This window comes from Anser anser (assembly GCF_964211835.1).
Source record: "Anser anser genome assembly, chromosome: 2".
NCBI lineage: Eukaryota > Metazoa > Chordata > Aves > Anseriformes > Anatidae > Anser > Anser anser.
This window is the reverse complement of record NC_139721.1, coordinates 96,432,238-96,449,643: the sequence shown is the minus strand read 5'-3', so window position 1 is coordinate 96,449,643 and position 17,406 is coordinate 96,432,238. Positions and strand designations below refer to the sequence as shown.

General features: G+C 40.2%; 1 protein-coding gene across 10 annotated transcripts in view; it reads right to left on the bottom strand.

The window, feature by feature from the left end:
• Nucleotides 1–17,406, bottom strand: part of ELMO1 (engulfment and cell motility 1) — a 304,941-nt gene that overhangs the window by 239,764 nt on the left and 47,771 nt on the right. For all 10 annotated transcript variants that reach the window (XM_083826075.1, XM_083826074.1, XM_083826086.1 and 7 more), the window contains 2 exons: nucleotides 6,425–6,465; nucleotides 5,321–5,393 (listed from right to left, as the gene is read on the bottom strand). In XM_083826075.1, the coding sequence (XP_083682201.1) occupies nucleotides 5,321–5,393; nucleotides 6,425–6,465 (114 nt within the window). The remainder of the gene's footprint in view (nucleotides 1–5,320; nucleotides 5,394–6,424; nucleotides 6,466–17,406) is intronic.

The following is a 17,406-nucleotide window of genomic DNA, read 5'->3' as shown; positions in this document are numbered from 1 at the left end:
ATAGTACTTTTTGGACAACTTTTCAGAGTGGTGGAGGAGAGGAGAATCATCTCGTTCCCTTTTAATTCATTATATCTGCTTAACAAAAAGTCTGCATGATCTGCTGTAAGGGATGGTGCAAGACCCTTGAATCATGTCCAGGGAAGGATTGGAGAGAACCAGTCAAAACCCCAGAACGATAAATTTTCAGCTGGGTTTGTTCACACATGGACTCATCAAGTAGTTAAACAACTGTTTATGCCACACAAAAATGGAGGCAGGAAAAACCAAGAGACTGAAAAGCAAGACTCTACTTTATCATAGCAAACTGTGATTTTATTTGGCAAAACCGACTGCAAACCACCACCTTGGCTTAGGTCTTCAGATTTTTATCTCAGTAACAGCATCTGCTTAAGGTGCTACAGCTCCTGCCCTGACCCCTCTTTGCTAGGGGTAAATGCATCGGGTGAACTGCATCAGAAAACTGATTTAAACTTAGCAAAAACCCACACATCCTTTTTATTCGTTGTTTTGTTGTTGTTGTTGTTTTAAACGTCCATTCCACTTCCCTTTTCTCATTTCCCCACATGATCTCACCAACAATAGTATGTGCCCAGCTAAGTCTATCATTTCCTGATGTTTACTTTGCAGGGTGCTGCTCTTATATTCCAAGTTATCAGAGGATAATGGTGCTGCTTGTTATCTGGCTCCTGCTTCCGTCTTATTGGTACAACTCTATGGTTACTTGAATTGGGGAACCGATGCAGGTTAAAAATATCTTGCAACTTTTTTTTTGCAATCCATAAGAAGGATGTCTGCCTACAGTGTAATAGCTCTGCTGCTTTACAGAACAAACGGTACCTAATCATGTTGTCTTTGTAGATCACTCCATCTTTAGATAAGTAAATCATGCAAAGTGGGGACTTTTTTTTTTTTTTTTAAGGGTGTGGTTTCAACAGTATTCAAGCTGGGGTAAGCATAGGTTGCTGGAGAAAATGGTAGTTCAGCTTTTTTCATTCCCTTCTCTAGTACCCCAGTGACTGTATTGCTAGAAAGTGAGTTAGTTCAAATCACGGATCTGTCAGAAGAAAGGTCTGGATTTTTTCCTCCTTTTTGTAAATGAAGTGGGGGGAGGAAGAGGTAATTTTCAGATTGAATGACTGACTATGCTGATGCATGGCTGTAGATCTCAGGTAAGGAAAGTGTTGGTAGCCCATGTGCTAGAAGGTTATGTGCAGAATCGCACTGTTTTCAGGTTGTAGAGTTGTAAAGGATCAGGTATATCCTGTAACCCTAACATGGGTGCAACTTGGTTTATTTACAAGCTTCTGCAGTCTTTGTATAGAGGTAGTTAAACAGTATGCAAAGCTAGCGCTTTGTGTTTTTTCAAGGAACATGCTATCCTTTATTTCTGAAGTAAAGAAATGTAAGATATTCCCTGTTTCCAGCAGCTTCTCGGAAAATGAATATCATTAGAGGATTAACTGCCTCAGTATTTCTTCTAAAACAGTACAGGCCTGTCATGCCAAGACATACAATGTTGATAATTACATCCACATCTTTTAACTCTCAACCTTATTAAAGCTTTTGGTGACTAAAAATGAACCTAAAAAAAAATTGCTACCAAGTCAGCCTATTGTAATATCAAACCCCATATTCTACCTCCAGCTGTAAGAATAGCAAATGCCACTCGGGATCATGATCTGACTGCTTTCACTCTCTTGATGCTTCCACAGCAACCACATTTGTTGCACTACAGATGTTAGAGGCTACATCTATACTTCGTCCATGCCTGCTTTTACAACCTTTTGTGACAGCAAGTTCAAGATGTTCATTGGCTGCTGCATGAACCTTCATCTGTTTTAAACTGACACCCTAACTGCTTTCGTCAAGCACTCCCTACTTCTCATCTTGCAGACTTCATAATGGCAGCTCCACATTCAGCTTGTCCACTACTTTCCTGACTTGGTAAATGTTGATCCTGACCCCTCCTGGCCTTTTTTCTCACCAAACTGAGGAAACTTTGCATTGTCAGGCAGCTGCTCAATCCCATCAACCATTTCACTTGCCTTTTTATGTATTTTCTCTGACACTACCATGTTCTCCTTAAGATGTGACAATGAGGCATACCCTTAAATGCACTGCATAGAGCCACTCAGCTGCCTTTCCCCAGATTCCTAGTTTTGCCACCAAAGAACACAATGGACCAAATCCAAGCTGTGGTTTTCAGACCAAGAACACTTTTAGCATACACAATTATACAGCCATTTTCTACTCCTCATATAGCATTTTCTATCCTATAACTGAGCTTGTCGAGTCTATAGTGTTCCTGAGTTATTACACCTGATGTACACTAGCATCTATTCAACTACAACTTGGTCAGAATGATGCAAAGGTGACTTTTTTTGTTCTCTACTATACAGCACCTAGCACAATGAGATCCTGATTCAGGAGGCAGGCTTTTAGATGTTTGAGCTATCAGGAAACTCCTCTCCCTGATAACAAAGGACTTAAGAAATATATATAATAATACACATCATAATGCAATACCAGTCAAAGACATTATGATTAAAACACCAGCTAGACTTGAGCTTAGGCACTAGGCCTGCTTGATTTTCTTGTTCACATAACTTCTTTCATTTCTACTGTTTTTTAAAAACAACTGTCAAAATAAATCATTAAAATTTTCCACTGCCCTTTCAGGGGCACAGATGTAGCCAAACCAGAACCCAGGAGGCAGCAGTCCAGACTGCATCTCCTGTGACAAGCCCCATCTCCAGGAGGAATACAGCCTGGCTCAATATTTGTTAGAAGACTACCTTTATACAGTCTGAGGGAGTTATTTTTATTCCTGTAGAGGCATTTTTTTCCAAATACAACCATAAATAAAAAAGAAAGAAAGAACTGTATGGGTGTTGTTTTTATTTATATATGGCATAATCAGGAACTATAGGTCAGCTACAAAAGATAAAGAGTTCTGTGTATGACAACCAAAACACAGATGCTCTGTTTGCCACCCAAAACAAAAACATAAATGTAAGCCATGTGTTGCCAGTCCCACATTTGTAGCATTTTCACTTCAAAGTTTCTTGTTACCTTGTACAAAATTTCACTAATTGCTTTTCTTTCTGTTAATTTTAAAAGTAGTGATATTTTGAAGTCATCCCTACCTGCAAGGCCTCAATTCAGGAGTCACCCAGGCTCTGCAGAAACATTACCTATAAATACAGTTTTCCTGCATACGTACAGACATACAATTATACTTCGAGAGCAGTGGAAAAAAAAAATACTTATTAGAAGTTGTTACTGGAGCAAAGGAGCTCTGCTCATCTCATAGCAAGAGGCAGTTTAAAACAACGTGTGCTTTAACCACCTAGTCTTTAGTGCTGTAGCTTCATTGAAGTGCACGTGTTTGTCCACATCCCTGGTGTTTTTCATGTTTCTGAAGCAACAATATCTTATCACACACAATTGAAGGAAAATATGCAGAAGGGGTGACGGCCTGTATAAGCCTCTCTTTATAGCCTCCATCCAACAAGCAGTGATAAACATTGAACAATATCTAATAAAAGTCACAGACATCTGAGTAATACTGGTGGCATTTAGAACTCTTCTCATATTTATGTGACTCAGAGTCAGACACTGCATGTTTTCAGTAGAGAATAAACAAACTCAAAGTCCTCTCTGCAGTACAATCCAAAATATTCTAGAAGACCATCCTTTTCCACCCTTGTTGCACTCTAAAGGCAGCCAAAAGCCATCACACTTCCTTTCATGCAGAACAGAAAACATCTATGTTCTTCAAAACAGGATTCTACCCACCAAAGGTAGAGGCAAAGCCTGAAAGGCTTTTCTGATTGCATTGGGACAAATTCCTTCAACAAACGAGTATATTTGCTCAACCCTTCTTCTTGGAAATATTCACTGTACAATCAGAGTTTAAATGCCAACAGGCAAGTTCAGTTGGGTCTAGCATATTGAAAAATGCTGTGTCACAAATCAGGGCAATTAGCAAAGCAGTCCCACTGTTTAATTTGGGTGGAGCAATAACAGTAGCCAGTAATTACTTTAACAGTTTTCTTTGACAGACACTTCAAAGGCCATGACAATTGAAATTTGAGGAGAAAAAAGATTTAAAAAAAAAAGAGAGAGAGAAAAGGGAAGATCCCAAAACAAACTATGACATACTAAGAAGTTTGGCTGGGGTTACAAACAGTTAAATGAAAAACTGAAACTGGTCTGTTAAATAAAATAAAAAAAAAAAGTGCTGCACTATCTTATGCACAACTGTTCTAGATGTTTTGCTAAATTTAGCCTTTCTAAATGTTTAACTGTATCTAAGTTCCTTTTATTTCTTGGGTGTGGATAAGAATTACAGCAAGAGAAAAGTTAGTCATGTCTCAGCCGTGTTTAGCAGCTCCTAAACAACTGTGAAATGCAAAACAGAAACAAAACACCCTTCAGCTTAAGAGTAAGCCAAAACTGAACTGATAACAAGACAGTAGCAAGGGCTATCTGCCTCTATGCAGCTAAGCTCAGGTCTATTTAGTTTAAAACCTGAGGTTAGGGAACCTTCATGCCGACTTCAGCAGGTTTTGAATCACGTTCTATTTCCATTGATTAGAAACTGTACGTCTGCAGCACTATCCTGTGCAACTTTCCAAACTTTTTATTTTTTTTTTGCTGATTTCAGCTTTTCTATCAGTAATGCTAGGAATGAATGTACTACTTGGTCTAATTCAGATGAACGTGTCCAATTTATTCAGACTAGGCATTCCATTTTTATTACAGCTACAGCCATTTCATTACTCTGTGCTGAAATCATTGCATCATTTTATGAATCAACCACTGCCATGCTATCTGCAGACCAAAAAGAGGCAGCAACATAACTTACGGAGCAGGATAGAGACAGGACGGGAGGCAGGAAGGAGTAGCAAATATTACAGTCAAAGCTTATTTCTACCTGATCAGCCAAAGAGAGAAACAATATGCACTGAAACTCTCCTCAGACTTCAAAGAGCCCTTCATGCTTTACAAATTTCAATTTCCTGCACACAACTTTTCAGCAGAATACTAAACATGTACAAATATGAAACCTGATGGCCTCAGTGCTGAAGCTTGATTAAACTTGATAGACATGAGAGCCTCGGCACGTTCAAACTTATTTCGCCTTTCTGAACAAAAGAAAATAGTGCAAAAGCATTAACTAGATCTCCCAGTACCTACACTCTCACTGACAGCATATTATAGAAAAAGCTTCATATTTTTTATATATATTAGTTTAAAAAAAAAGTGGCAATTGTTTTGATAGGCTGTGCAAGAGTTGTGTTGATTTACCTACCTTCTCTGTGATGTAGAAGTTAGAACTATCAGCATGTTGCAGTGCAAATTGATCATGATTTGCAAGAGACCACCTTAGAAAGATGAAAACAAGGTAAATCACAAAATTAAACCTTAAAAATAAAAAACATTTACACAACTTTACCATGATGAAACAAGTGCCTGTCTCTCCCATGTATTTCTCATACTTACTCAGTCTTCAATTATGTGCTCCAAAATTTAAAAAAAAAAAAAAAAGCATGCTTACATGGGGAAAACCTCAGTCCAAATACACAAGTTAGTATTTTCCCTTTACATAACTGAAGCAAAGCTCTACATTGTCACTGCACTGACACTTCAGTGCTCCAAAAATAAGTTGATAATGATTTGATAATTCATTCCAGATCCATAAAAAAATAGGAAGTATAATTCTTCGCTTGCAGTTAGCAAGATCACTACACTACTAAAAACATATACAGTACCACGATTTTATGCTAATGCCCAATGCATATGGTAGTAAATTGATATATTACATTACTCAAAATATCACCTCGCTAATTCAGCATCAATTTGACAAATGTAAACTAGCTTTTCCTCTATGGCAGCACTTGCTGGAAACAGCATTTTTTCAAATATTTGCATACCAAATCTAAAGCAAGACATTTCCCTTAGCCAGTTATTAATTCATGCTGCAGGACTTGAGTGCCACGTTTTAGTTTCATGTGAGCATTCACATCAACTGGACCAGCCTACAGCATCCAGTAGGTAGTGTTTATAAATCCAAGCCACAACCAGTGCAGCACTTCCTTAACTGTGGTCCTCTACAGGGACCACAAGTGTAAAGTGAGAGGGATAAAAATGCATCTCTGTGCAGAATGGCAACAAACTGGCTAATTGAACCACTCACATATGATGGAGGAGCTTTGTTTGAAACCTTATTTTGCAAGTAGTTAATCCATGATACATTGCAAATCCAAAAATCTAAAGATAAAACAACTGCAAGGTTGAAAAATCTAATGACTTGTCATAAAGGATATCTAAACTTTCTTCAGAATACTCATAACCTCCTGGTTGGCTTAAATCAAAAAGGTTTAGTATCTAGTATGTTGTGTATGACAGAACTTACCCATCGCAGACTTCTTTTATTATTGAGGACAGTGGTTTTTTCTAGTTAAGGAGAGAAGAAAAAAATAAAAATCACTGAATTAGAACAGCCTGAGGTCTGAAAATAATCCCAAAACCACAGATTCCACATAAGAAAACAAATTAATAGTATTTATTTTTCTTTTCAATATTAAGCTTGGAAGGACCCAAAAGTTTTCTGGTGTTCTGGGCTGATAATCTATAAAGACAGCTATTCTATACATATTCTCCATGATATTATCAGTCCTTTTTGTCATCGTTAACCTATACAGCATCAACTCAGCTTCTCCACTGAGAAATCAGTGTCTTTTGTGTGTACTGCATCTCACTACCCAGCAGAAACAGAAAATTCAGATATCAGCAATGACATCTGAAGCAAGATGACATTCAACATTTTTAAACCTTTTTTTTTTTTTTGTCCTTTTCAGATACCATACATGTGATGACAGTAACCCTCTCTAAGTATGCATATACAGGCTTTTATCCCCTCTGATAAAACAAACTGGAAGGTGTTACAATCCCAGATGTATCAGTTCTGCTTTATTCTCTGCATCTGCAGGCACAAACATTTGGACTGACTGAAAACAGCCCTGTTGCTTTGGGTCCCAAAGCAGAAGGAGCAGTCTAGTCTGGTGATGGTGCAATACCCTGAATGTTGCTCTAAACATAGGGTGCACACACAAGCGCTTTTAGGAAATTGCTGGGTGAAAGAAAAATGCATGTTTTTAACCCAAAGTATAAATGAAGTTAGATGGCCAAAAAAAAAAAGAAACAGACCAAATTTCACTTTTGGATGACTACAGGGTCTTCCAAGACTTGGTGACCACACAATCTATCACATACATCTGTTGCTTTGTGAGAACTCCCCAAATGACCCAAGGAGCCTCCTCTTTACTTTCAACAATCACAGTTCATTGAATTCTTAAAAAAAGAAAACTGCACAACAACCTATAAACAACCCAGAAGCCAACACTGTTGCCAAAAGCAGCAGACTCCCTTTAGTGTTTATGGAAAATTGATAAGGCTAAAAGTCAGCTCAGTAGCAGGGTGTATTATGGGGAGGGAGAATTATTTTTCCTTTTGGATTTGTTTTCTAAACTGCATCACAGCACAGACAGAAAACAAGGGATGAAAAATCCCTGCTCACATCAGATTCAGGTAAGGATGTGTTATTTCAACAGTCCAGTCAACTAAATCTTTTTATACACAGGTTAAAATGTAAAATGAGCATTTTAATGGACGATAAATGAAAGCAACTGCTGAAAGAATCCTGTCCCCTCTTGCCATACCCTTTGGGTCCTTACTTTCCACCCTTCCTCTTTCACTGCTATTACTGTTCTCATGTGACCACACAGATGAGTCACACAAGGGAACATGATCAAACTAAAAATTGACATAGGAAAAAGCAAAGGAAAAGAAGCTTTCATCTGGATCTATATCCTCATCTGACTTGCTATGTGCCTAAATGAAAAGCAAATGCCAGTACACAAGAGAAAAGGCAAGAAGCACGAAACTATTCTCCTCTGCAGCAGCCAGCATGCACCTTCTCCATAGCATCTTCTCGCCTTTGTGTGTGCAGCTGGGACCAGATGAGGCAGATCACACAAGAGAAAGAAGGTTTTCCTCCCCACAACTTAAAAAAAAAAAAAAAAAGAAAAAGAAAAGAAATCCCACTGATGGAGGTGCACTGGGCTGCCCAGCTCTGGATAAGGCCCAGTTGGTGTCCAATGGGCACGAGCCAGCTTGCAGGTGAGCTACCCCAAATGGAGCGTGCAGCTCTGCTTGCTGCCTCCCCTTCGCTCCTCAGGATACTCACATGCACCCCTCTGCCATATAGGCTTATTTCAACTGAATTTGTACCTGGGATATTCATTCCCTTCACAAAATAAATTGGTATCAGCTAACAGATTTAAAACAACAAAGGACAATAATAATTGCCTCTCCTCCCCACCCACTACAGGAAACCAGGATGAAAAGGAACTGTAGCAACCTAGACCTGCAATAATCCACAGGTTGAATACAATTACTGTCGAAATCAGGATACCAGTACTTCTAAATCCTCTACCCCATCAGCTTCCACATCCTTTCTCAATGCCACCCATTTCCCTCCCCCTTTTCCTATGCTATGTCATCTTTGTATTATTATTTGACATTGGTTTTTGTTCATTTTTCTTCCAAGTATTTCATTTCAAACAAATCAACAAGAACCTATAAGGGATTGTTAAAAAATGAAAGCAAGGATCTTAAATAATAAAAATTATTAACACAGGCAGCCTTTCAGGGTACTGCTTTGTCTTCCTGTGCTGTATTGGGTTTACATAGCAAGGTTCTTGTAGCAGGGGGGCTGCAGGGCTGTCTTCTGTGAGAAAAGCCCATCAGCTGCCCCATATTAGATAAGGGCCAGTTTCAGCTGGCTCCAAAGGGACCCACTGCTGGCCAGAGCTGAGCCAGTGAGGGATGTTGTTTGCACCTCTGTGAGAGCAGATTTAAGAAACTGGGGGGAGGGGGAAAATGCTGTGCAACATCAGCTATGAGAAAGGAGCGAGCACCAGCCCTGCAGCCCCCAAGGTCAGTGCAGCAAGAGGGCAGAAAGTGCTCCAGGCACACAGCAGCAGTTCCCCTGCAGACCGTGGAGGAGCCCCCGGTGGAGCAGGAGTATGTGGCCTGGAGGAGGCTGCAGCCCATGGAGAGCCCCCGCAGGAGCAGGCCCCGGGCCAGAGCTGCAGCCCGTGGAGAGGAGCCCACGCAGGAGCAGGGGGTCTGGGGGGAGCTGCCGCCCATGGGGGACCCGTGCTGGAGCAGTTTGCTCCTGGGGGATGGACCCTGTGGTACAGAGCCATGTGGGAGCAGTTCTTGAAGAGCTGCTGCCTGTGGGCAGCCCCCGCAGGATCAGTTCGGGAAGGACAGCATCCCATGGGAGGGACCCCACGGGGAGCAGGGGCAGAGAGTGACCGTGAGGGAGCAGCAGGGACAAAGTGCTACAGGCTGACCATAGCCCCCAGTCCTCATTCCCCTGTGCTGCTTAGGGGGAGGAAGTGGAAGAGGGTGGATGGGGGGAAGGTGTTTTTAGTTTGATTTCTCTGTTTCTAACTCCTCTAGCTTGTTAGTAATAGGTAATACATTTCTCTAATCTCCCTACTCTGTTTTGCCCATCACAATAATTGTTGAGTTATCTCCCCATCCTTATCTCAACCCTTGAGCCCTTTTCATGGTATTTTGTCCCCTTTCCCCTTTGAGGAGGGGGAGTGAGAGAGGGGCTGTGGTGGAGCTCAGCTGCCGAGCTGGGTAAAACCACCACGTGTCACTCTTGCCACAGTACTGAAGTGACTAAGCACAAGTCAGTTAACAGCAACAGAATGATGAAAAAGTGGAAGTCTTCTGGGACACAAAGTTTGCAATCAGTAATTCAATAGCACTAGAGTGAGCTTTACAAATTAACAAATGTAAAATAATTTACATTTGCAATCCTAATAAGCTACTGCTCCTCATAATCCTTTGGGCTCTGCTCCCCCTGCAAGTAACTCTCCAGACAAAACTTCACCCTTTCCCGCAAAGCAAATTGTCACCAGCACAGGCACTCACAGCTGTGAGCAGGGCACTGCTGAAAGCAGGCAAGGGCTGCCACAGCCTCCCAGGGAGGCTCTGCACATCTGCCCTGGGGCCTCCACACCAACAACCTTATTTGCTCTGCAAGGGGCAGAAAGGTGAGTGATGGGCTCCTCATTAGGGGTCAATTTTATAGATATATGGTTTTTTGAAACATGAAAGATGAGGTAAACATCTACCTTTGCTTTCTGCAGAGTAAATCTACTCTGCAGGCCATTCAAAGATATGTTTGGTTTTTGGCCCAGATGTAAATATTTGCCTGATGTCAAGGAAAAAGAATATTGTTTTGATTATTTCAATCTTCACACAACTATTTTTACGGAAATATACATTTTTGCTGCATTTACATTTAAAAAGAAATTCACCTTATTACTTAACATGCTTCAAAGAATTTCCTACCATCAGATAATCCAAAACAATCTCAAAGTATTCCCTTCATCAAAATGATTATTTTGTACTAGTGTCTTTTAATTGTTTTGGATATTTTTTGTCTCTGTATCCTCTCCTACACCAGGAAAATTGAAGCGTGCTTTTACACATGCTGAGATGATCTTAAAGCTTTAAGAAGATCAAGCTGTAGCTTTAATGCATGAAATAACACAGATCAAAGTAAATCTTATGGTCCCTATAGGAGATAACCCCTTTCAGCTAACATATCACAAACATCTGCATTGAACACATCAGTTAGTATAAAAGTATCTTCCTAGTGTAGTTATTAAATTGATAGCTGAAATCCAGTGGGAAACAATAACAAGGAATTACGGCCTCATGACCTGTGGATCTGTGTGCACATGGAGAACACTAAGCATAGGCAGTGCTAGAATTGACATAAATTTGCACACCCAGTAAAGCTTTACCTGCATTGGCTGGTTAGTACAAGTGTCTGAGATGCTGGCCAAGTCTTGTCCTAATGACATCTACCATGCAGCACTACCTAGTCACCACGTCTGCGCCACCTGCATATTCCTCAGGACACCTCCCCAGGCTACACACTAAGGAGCGCACAATCCCCAACTTGGTCTACTTTGGTACCACCCCTGCACTGTGCAGGATGCTGCTGCCTGTGCAGTATTTTGTACCTCTTCTGAGGCAGCTTGGAGAGCACAAACAGATTTCCCACTATTTCCCCATCAGCTTCATCCTTTCATGCCTATGCCTTGAGTTTCCCATAGAGGCAACCGCTCAACAGGTAGCACTAAACATGAGCATGCTGGATGAACCCAGGTCACTGCTTTGATTTCGGGAAACTGTGGAACAAGCAAAAAAAAAAAAATGCTCAGACCACTCATTGCTGCCTAGGTCAGCAGTACATTGACCTGGACTTAAAGCACTTCTAAATCACACAAAGTATTTACATGTGTGAACTGTAAAGAGCACAGAAGCCTAAATCTGGGTGGAATCCTGTGTTGTATGCGCAGTTCAGATATGCTCTGATGGTGCTATATCGGGGAATTGCAGATACTAGTTTCCTTTAGACCAAGGCTGAATACATTTCCTTTTCAAGTAGCCAGCAGAGATTCACAGCTTTGTTTTGGATAACGATTGGGATATCACTTTCCTTGCCTGAAACCTTTTAATTAGAGAAGTAAAGAGAAAAACCCTTGCTGTTGTTAAGCAGATCACAGAAAAACAGCAGATGCAGCACATCTGTTAGCAGAAAACACCCAGTGTGAAACAAAGTTCTGTTGCTGGTCTGTACATCTGTCAAAAAGCAGAATCTCAAGCCAGTAAATGTACCGTTCTGTCTGTTATTAATGCTACCATTCTGCTAACAAATCTTTTAGTGCAAAAGTCATTTTTATGGCTATTACAAAACAGAAAACCACCTCTTCTCATGATCAATAGAGGCTTCACCTGTTAACTATCATATGGCAGGGGCTACAGAAACAGCAGCAGGACTGTCCAGTGGCCAGCACACCAAACGCCAGGAAACCTGGCTCCTTGACTCAGTTTCATTGCTGATTTCTCACTGTGCAAGAGACGAGGCCTGCAAGGGGAAGGTCCTGGACAGCTTTGGACTTCAGCCAGTCCAGCCTGCCTTCCCTGCTCTGAACTACTTTTGGAATCAATTCTCCATTGACTACAGTGGAGCATCAATGAGACTTGACTCATTTGTTAGGCACTGGGCAGCTGTACAAGATGGGAAACAGGATTTCCATCACTTGGGGGAGCACTGAGGGAGTGGACACTTGAAGCATGGGGGCACCGCAGCAGCCAAGACCACAAAAGCCAGCCAAGACCAGGTTAGCACTACAAGGTTTTGTCAGCACAGCAACACAACCCAAGGCAGGAAACATTCACACCCCAGAGGGGACACACAAAACCCACAGTGGGTTCTGCTTGCTGATGGGAGAGCTTTTACTGGCTTAGCGTACAGCCCCTTAAGGTGGCCATTTTAATGTGCCAGCAGAAAAACTGGTATAAATTTAGCAGTAGGGGTTCTGCAGAACACACAAGACTGGAGAAAAGTAGGCATTGGTTTCTTCTTCCTCTACACCCTCAGCTGCAGTTTCCTCTGTTTCTCCCTTCCCTCCCCCAAGGACATCTTAACACTTAAATCTGTATTTCACTAGATCTAAGCATTGCCCTGCAGATCATATATTTAAGATAAACCAACTGTAAAACAAAGAAGCAGTGCTCTGGTGTGAAACACACTATTAAAACAAGCAAAACAGAATTTTACAAATTCTTACGCCACATCCTGTCATCCTAACAAGCTGTAGTATCCCTTGCTTCCTTAAGTAGTTTGCAAATAGGGACACCAAAAATCTCAGTCAAAAGAGTACTGAAAGGTAATAAAACACCTAAGGACCCATAGTTCAGTGGATTACAGTACATTTACAACATACTTGCACCACATATTTAAAATACAATTCAGAAGACTTGAAGAGTTACAAAGCAGGGCTTTAAGATGTGGCTTTTCATATAACCACTTTATTAGGCATGGATACCTTTGAAAACCAAATTTAACCCCCCCCCCAAACCCACAGCTCATGACTGACACATTGCTGACCTACCAGTGTAGAAGGGTCTCCACATGAAGACACTAAAATTTTTACTGTAGTGTTTTTTTGTTTGTTTGTTTGTTTTTAATAGTGCTCTCTTTTGTAGTACAATCTTGGAGTCCTGGAAGGAGAATTATGAAACTGAATTATAAAGTGTTCCTGGATACTCCAGTGGGCCGGAATGTGAATGAAGTTATCTTGTAATTAATTCAAGTGGTGTGTAACTCCAGGAATCTCATGATTATACAGAATGTTTCCTTTAAATACAGCAGAATTAAATTTTAAGAGATGAGACAACTGCTGTTTTTAAAATAAAAAAAATTAAAAATTGTTACAAGCATCCCTGTGTCTTAATGCATATGCCTCTGCACAGATGCAACGACTTTACAGTTACGTTCAGCCTTCACCTTAAGAAGGCCATCGGCTGAGGGTACCAAAATTCAGGCTCCGATCATGAGGTTCTGGCTAGCAATATGGTGCTAACAAAATCAGACCCAGAGTAAAACAGGTGGAACGCCATTAATTTTCATCTTGTTTCTAAAGAGGCTCTTCTTTAGCACTGTCTGTGCCATGGGTCAGGAACACTGGGACACTATTTCTGCAAGACCTTAAGGAGGGACACTATTTCAAAGAAACATTATTTTTCACCATCCATTGCAATTAACAATGATTGATTCATTATGTTAACAAAGTACTGTTTCTGTATACATGTCTTAGCGCACTGAATTATAATCAATGTATTAAAAAATCTGCATTATTCCTTCTAATATTATTCTTGTTGCTGAAGAACTTTTTTTTTTAATCCAGAAATAGAAATAAAATTGAGACCTTTCATTATTCCAACAAAGAAAATGGTACATTAATTTAGTGGATATGAATTCCTTTACCAGTTCTATTAATAATCCCTGATGATAATAAAACTAAAAGGATAATAAAAAATGTTAAATACTTTCACTATGATTATATGCTGGTTACTATCTGGTTTATAATCAGTTTCATCTACTGTTTTGTGAAGCTGAAATACTGACAGTAATATAACTCATTAAATGATTTTTGGTCTTTGTTTAAAACCTGGAAGCTGGTTTTAAATAAGCCCTAGCTTTAGCTAACTGGCTTAAGTTAGACAAGTGGGTATTTTTGAAACGTCAGCCACCTTTTGGCTCATCCACTTTCGGATCAATTTCCCAATTTTGGAGTAAGATTTCATATAGTTTTACAGGTCTATGGGAAGGAAGTAAGCGCCCCTCTCGCTCCTTCATGCCCTTGGCACTAACCACTTGATTTTAAGAGAGTTGAAGTCTGCAGCCAGCACTAAGGATTGGGAGTAACACTTCACAGCACAGCCTCTTGTATAAGCAGAAGTCAAAGTCTCTTCCTTCTTCAGCACCTGAACAATTCTGGTGCTCACTAATACTGCATACATTTAGATTCATGCTGCTAGGATCGTATTGGTATACTGCTATTACTAGTGACAGCACTTGCAGGAACTACAGCTATTCTTAGTCAACACACATGGTAGAAACGATGTGCCACTTTCTTTTCTCTAATTAAGCATTTCACAACCCCTTTTGAACTGCATCTCTCCTTGCAGTTTGAGAAACACTGAGCTAAATCAATTAACACTCCCTAAGGGTCCAGATTTAAGGTCTGAAACCCAAAACAACTTGAAAAGTCCCTTTAAAAAATCTCTTTGGTTTCCTTTTAATATGCAGTGAAGTGCAATAACTCCTCTGAAGAAAAGAAACAATTAAAATGGCATTTATAACATACACTGGCAGAAGAAAAGAGACAACAATAACTTGAAACACACTCTTAGAAACTTGCTGACTAAGTCTAAACCTTAGAGAAAGCGTTAATGTAAAGCAGCCCCTGGTTCCCCTCACCACATAATGCATCGCACTGTTTTAACAATAAATTTTAATTTGACATTGCTCCTGTAAATATTGCCCACTAGACCAGATCATACTTTGAACAGCATCATACAACTGTTTGGGGTTGTTTTGCTTTCTTTCTTTGCGCAAAAGTAAAGATTCACATCTGCTAAAATTAAATCTGGAGGAAAAGACTGCACGGCCAAGTTTAATTACAAACTGTTCTTTTGTGTAGCACCAGTGTTTACCTCCAATGGTCAGGAAGTTCATCCCAGAGTTTAAAGAAACCCTGGTTTTAGTACGGAACATTAACACACAAAACACAAATGGATTTGAATAGGTAGGCTAAAATAGTTATCATCCCCAAATATCCATCTTGTGCCTCTCCTGGATGAATGAAAAGAAAGGTTAGGCACTGAGGCTGGTTCAGCAAAGCACTTTATTATATATTGCTAGTGCAGGCAAAGAGCCTCCCTAACTTAGTGAGACAAATTTTGTCTGCTTAACATTAAAACCATCATTGATGAGTCCAAGTCAATTATTATACAGAAACATAGTGCAAAGCATCAACTAGAAAAGGTCTGTACGTCAGCGTTCGGATTGTCAGAAGTCATGCACTTGAAGGGGAGATATTCGAAGTTCACTAACATTTGCTGGAAAAAGAAGTACTCATGAGCTCTTCTCAGGCCTAACACCTTCCAATACACCAACGTCGATTACTGTGGTTTCACAATAACTATTTTGAAACTATCTTACTCTCTTCATTGCTAAGCAAAATATGCACATACACAGAAGGTGAACTGGGAATACTGTGCAACTGAGTATAAATAAATGCTCCCATGCATATACAAAAAGCAACCTAAAGATACATATTTTTGTAGTGTTTTCCATGGTATTTTTATTTCAATATTTGGCATAGTTTCAGTACACTGAAAGACAAAGAGCTTGCATTATGCTAGAGTGAGGTGATTTTTTTGCTTTGTTTTTGTAGTTTGTCTTTAATAATACAGTGCTGTTCTTTTAAACACCAATTTCCTTGCTGGTAAGAGATAAGAAAGGGAGGAAAATGGTAGAGCAGATCAAGTGTTTGGTGGTTTCAGAATGTGTATCGTAGGGTGCTTGAATGGGCAGATCCCACCTAGGAGGCAAGCACTGTACTCTTTGGCTGCAGTGCCTCGGCCAATGTACAATTCACTTTTCTGCCTTCCTTTTCCTTCCTGCCCTTTATCATCTCAGGGAGCAAGCTATCTGAGGTACAAATCATCTTCTCCACTAGAACTCTTCAACTAAATATATGTTTTAAGGGAAACAGATCAGGAAAAAGTTAGCATCAAGTTAACCAAAAGCAGAGCTGTGTGTTTAGAAGTATGCAGTACCCCACAGGTTTTTAAGGCTCATGCCCACGTTTCTCCCATTCCCAACAACAGCGAACATGCAGATGTGTGTATGCATATGAAGAAGGGTTGCATCTCTCCCATCTTCATCTCGTCATCCTACCCATATTTTCCACGTCAGAAAGGCAAGGGGCGAGCTCCTTCCTTAACCCTCATTCCTCCTTTTCCCCCAAAATGAGGAGTTAAGTTGCTGTTAGCCTTCTCCCCTTCAGCCTCAATTTCCCTCTTCTCTCTTCCCACAAAATGGCATGAGGAAACTGGCCAACAACCTGGCTGGCCCTCACAGGCTTGCTAGGAAGAGGGGCACCCCACACAAATCAGCACTCATTTTCCTTGTCCTCTCTAAATCTTATATAATAAAGGTAAAACCGAAGTTCCAGGACAATAAGCTTGCATTTTAGATAACGCATATGTTTCGGCTGGAGAGTCACTTTAAGGCCTTTTGTAAATTAAAAACAATCATTTTGGTATTATTTTGCTGCTGCTTGGAAGGAGACTGAAAACTATTTGATCCTTTTCATCCCCACCGTACTTGGTAGCAATGAGCTGTTGTTCATCATGACTAACATGCATCTTTCTCTGAACACAGTGTGCACAGTGTCTGCCATTTGTTATATAAGAGGAAAAAAAAAAGTAAAACATTCTTCACTCCAGAAGGCAAGAGATTTGTATCTGCACAGATATGCTTACTAAAAAATTTTAGCAAATGAAAACGGAAAAGCACAGTGGCTCTGGAAAACAAGCCACAAAGTGCTAAATACAGGGCACACACCACAGTGGGGTTAACTAGAAGTGAAACTGCACTGCGTGAAGAAAGTAGGATCCTATTTCAGTAAAACATTTTCAGCATGAATTCAGATTTTCTCCTCTTCAATAGAGCTTCATAATGTTCTTGGTCCCTGGATACATTAGGGTCTAAACACACTATTAAGTACTTGCAAGCTTTCCTTCACTCTGAATACTATTTACAGAAATAATTATTCTAAACAGGTAGCATTCTGTAAGATTTCAGTACATTATGGGTAAGTAGCTAAATTTTAAAGAGGTTGCTTTTTAATATTAATGCATGTGTCACAAAAAAACAATCTC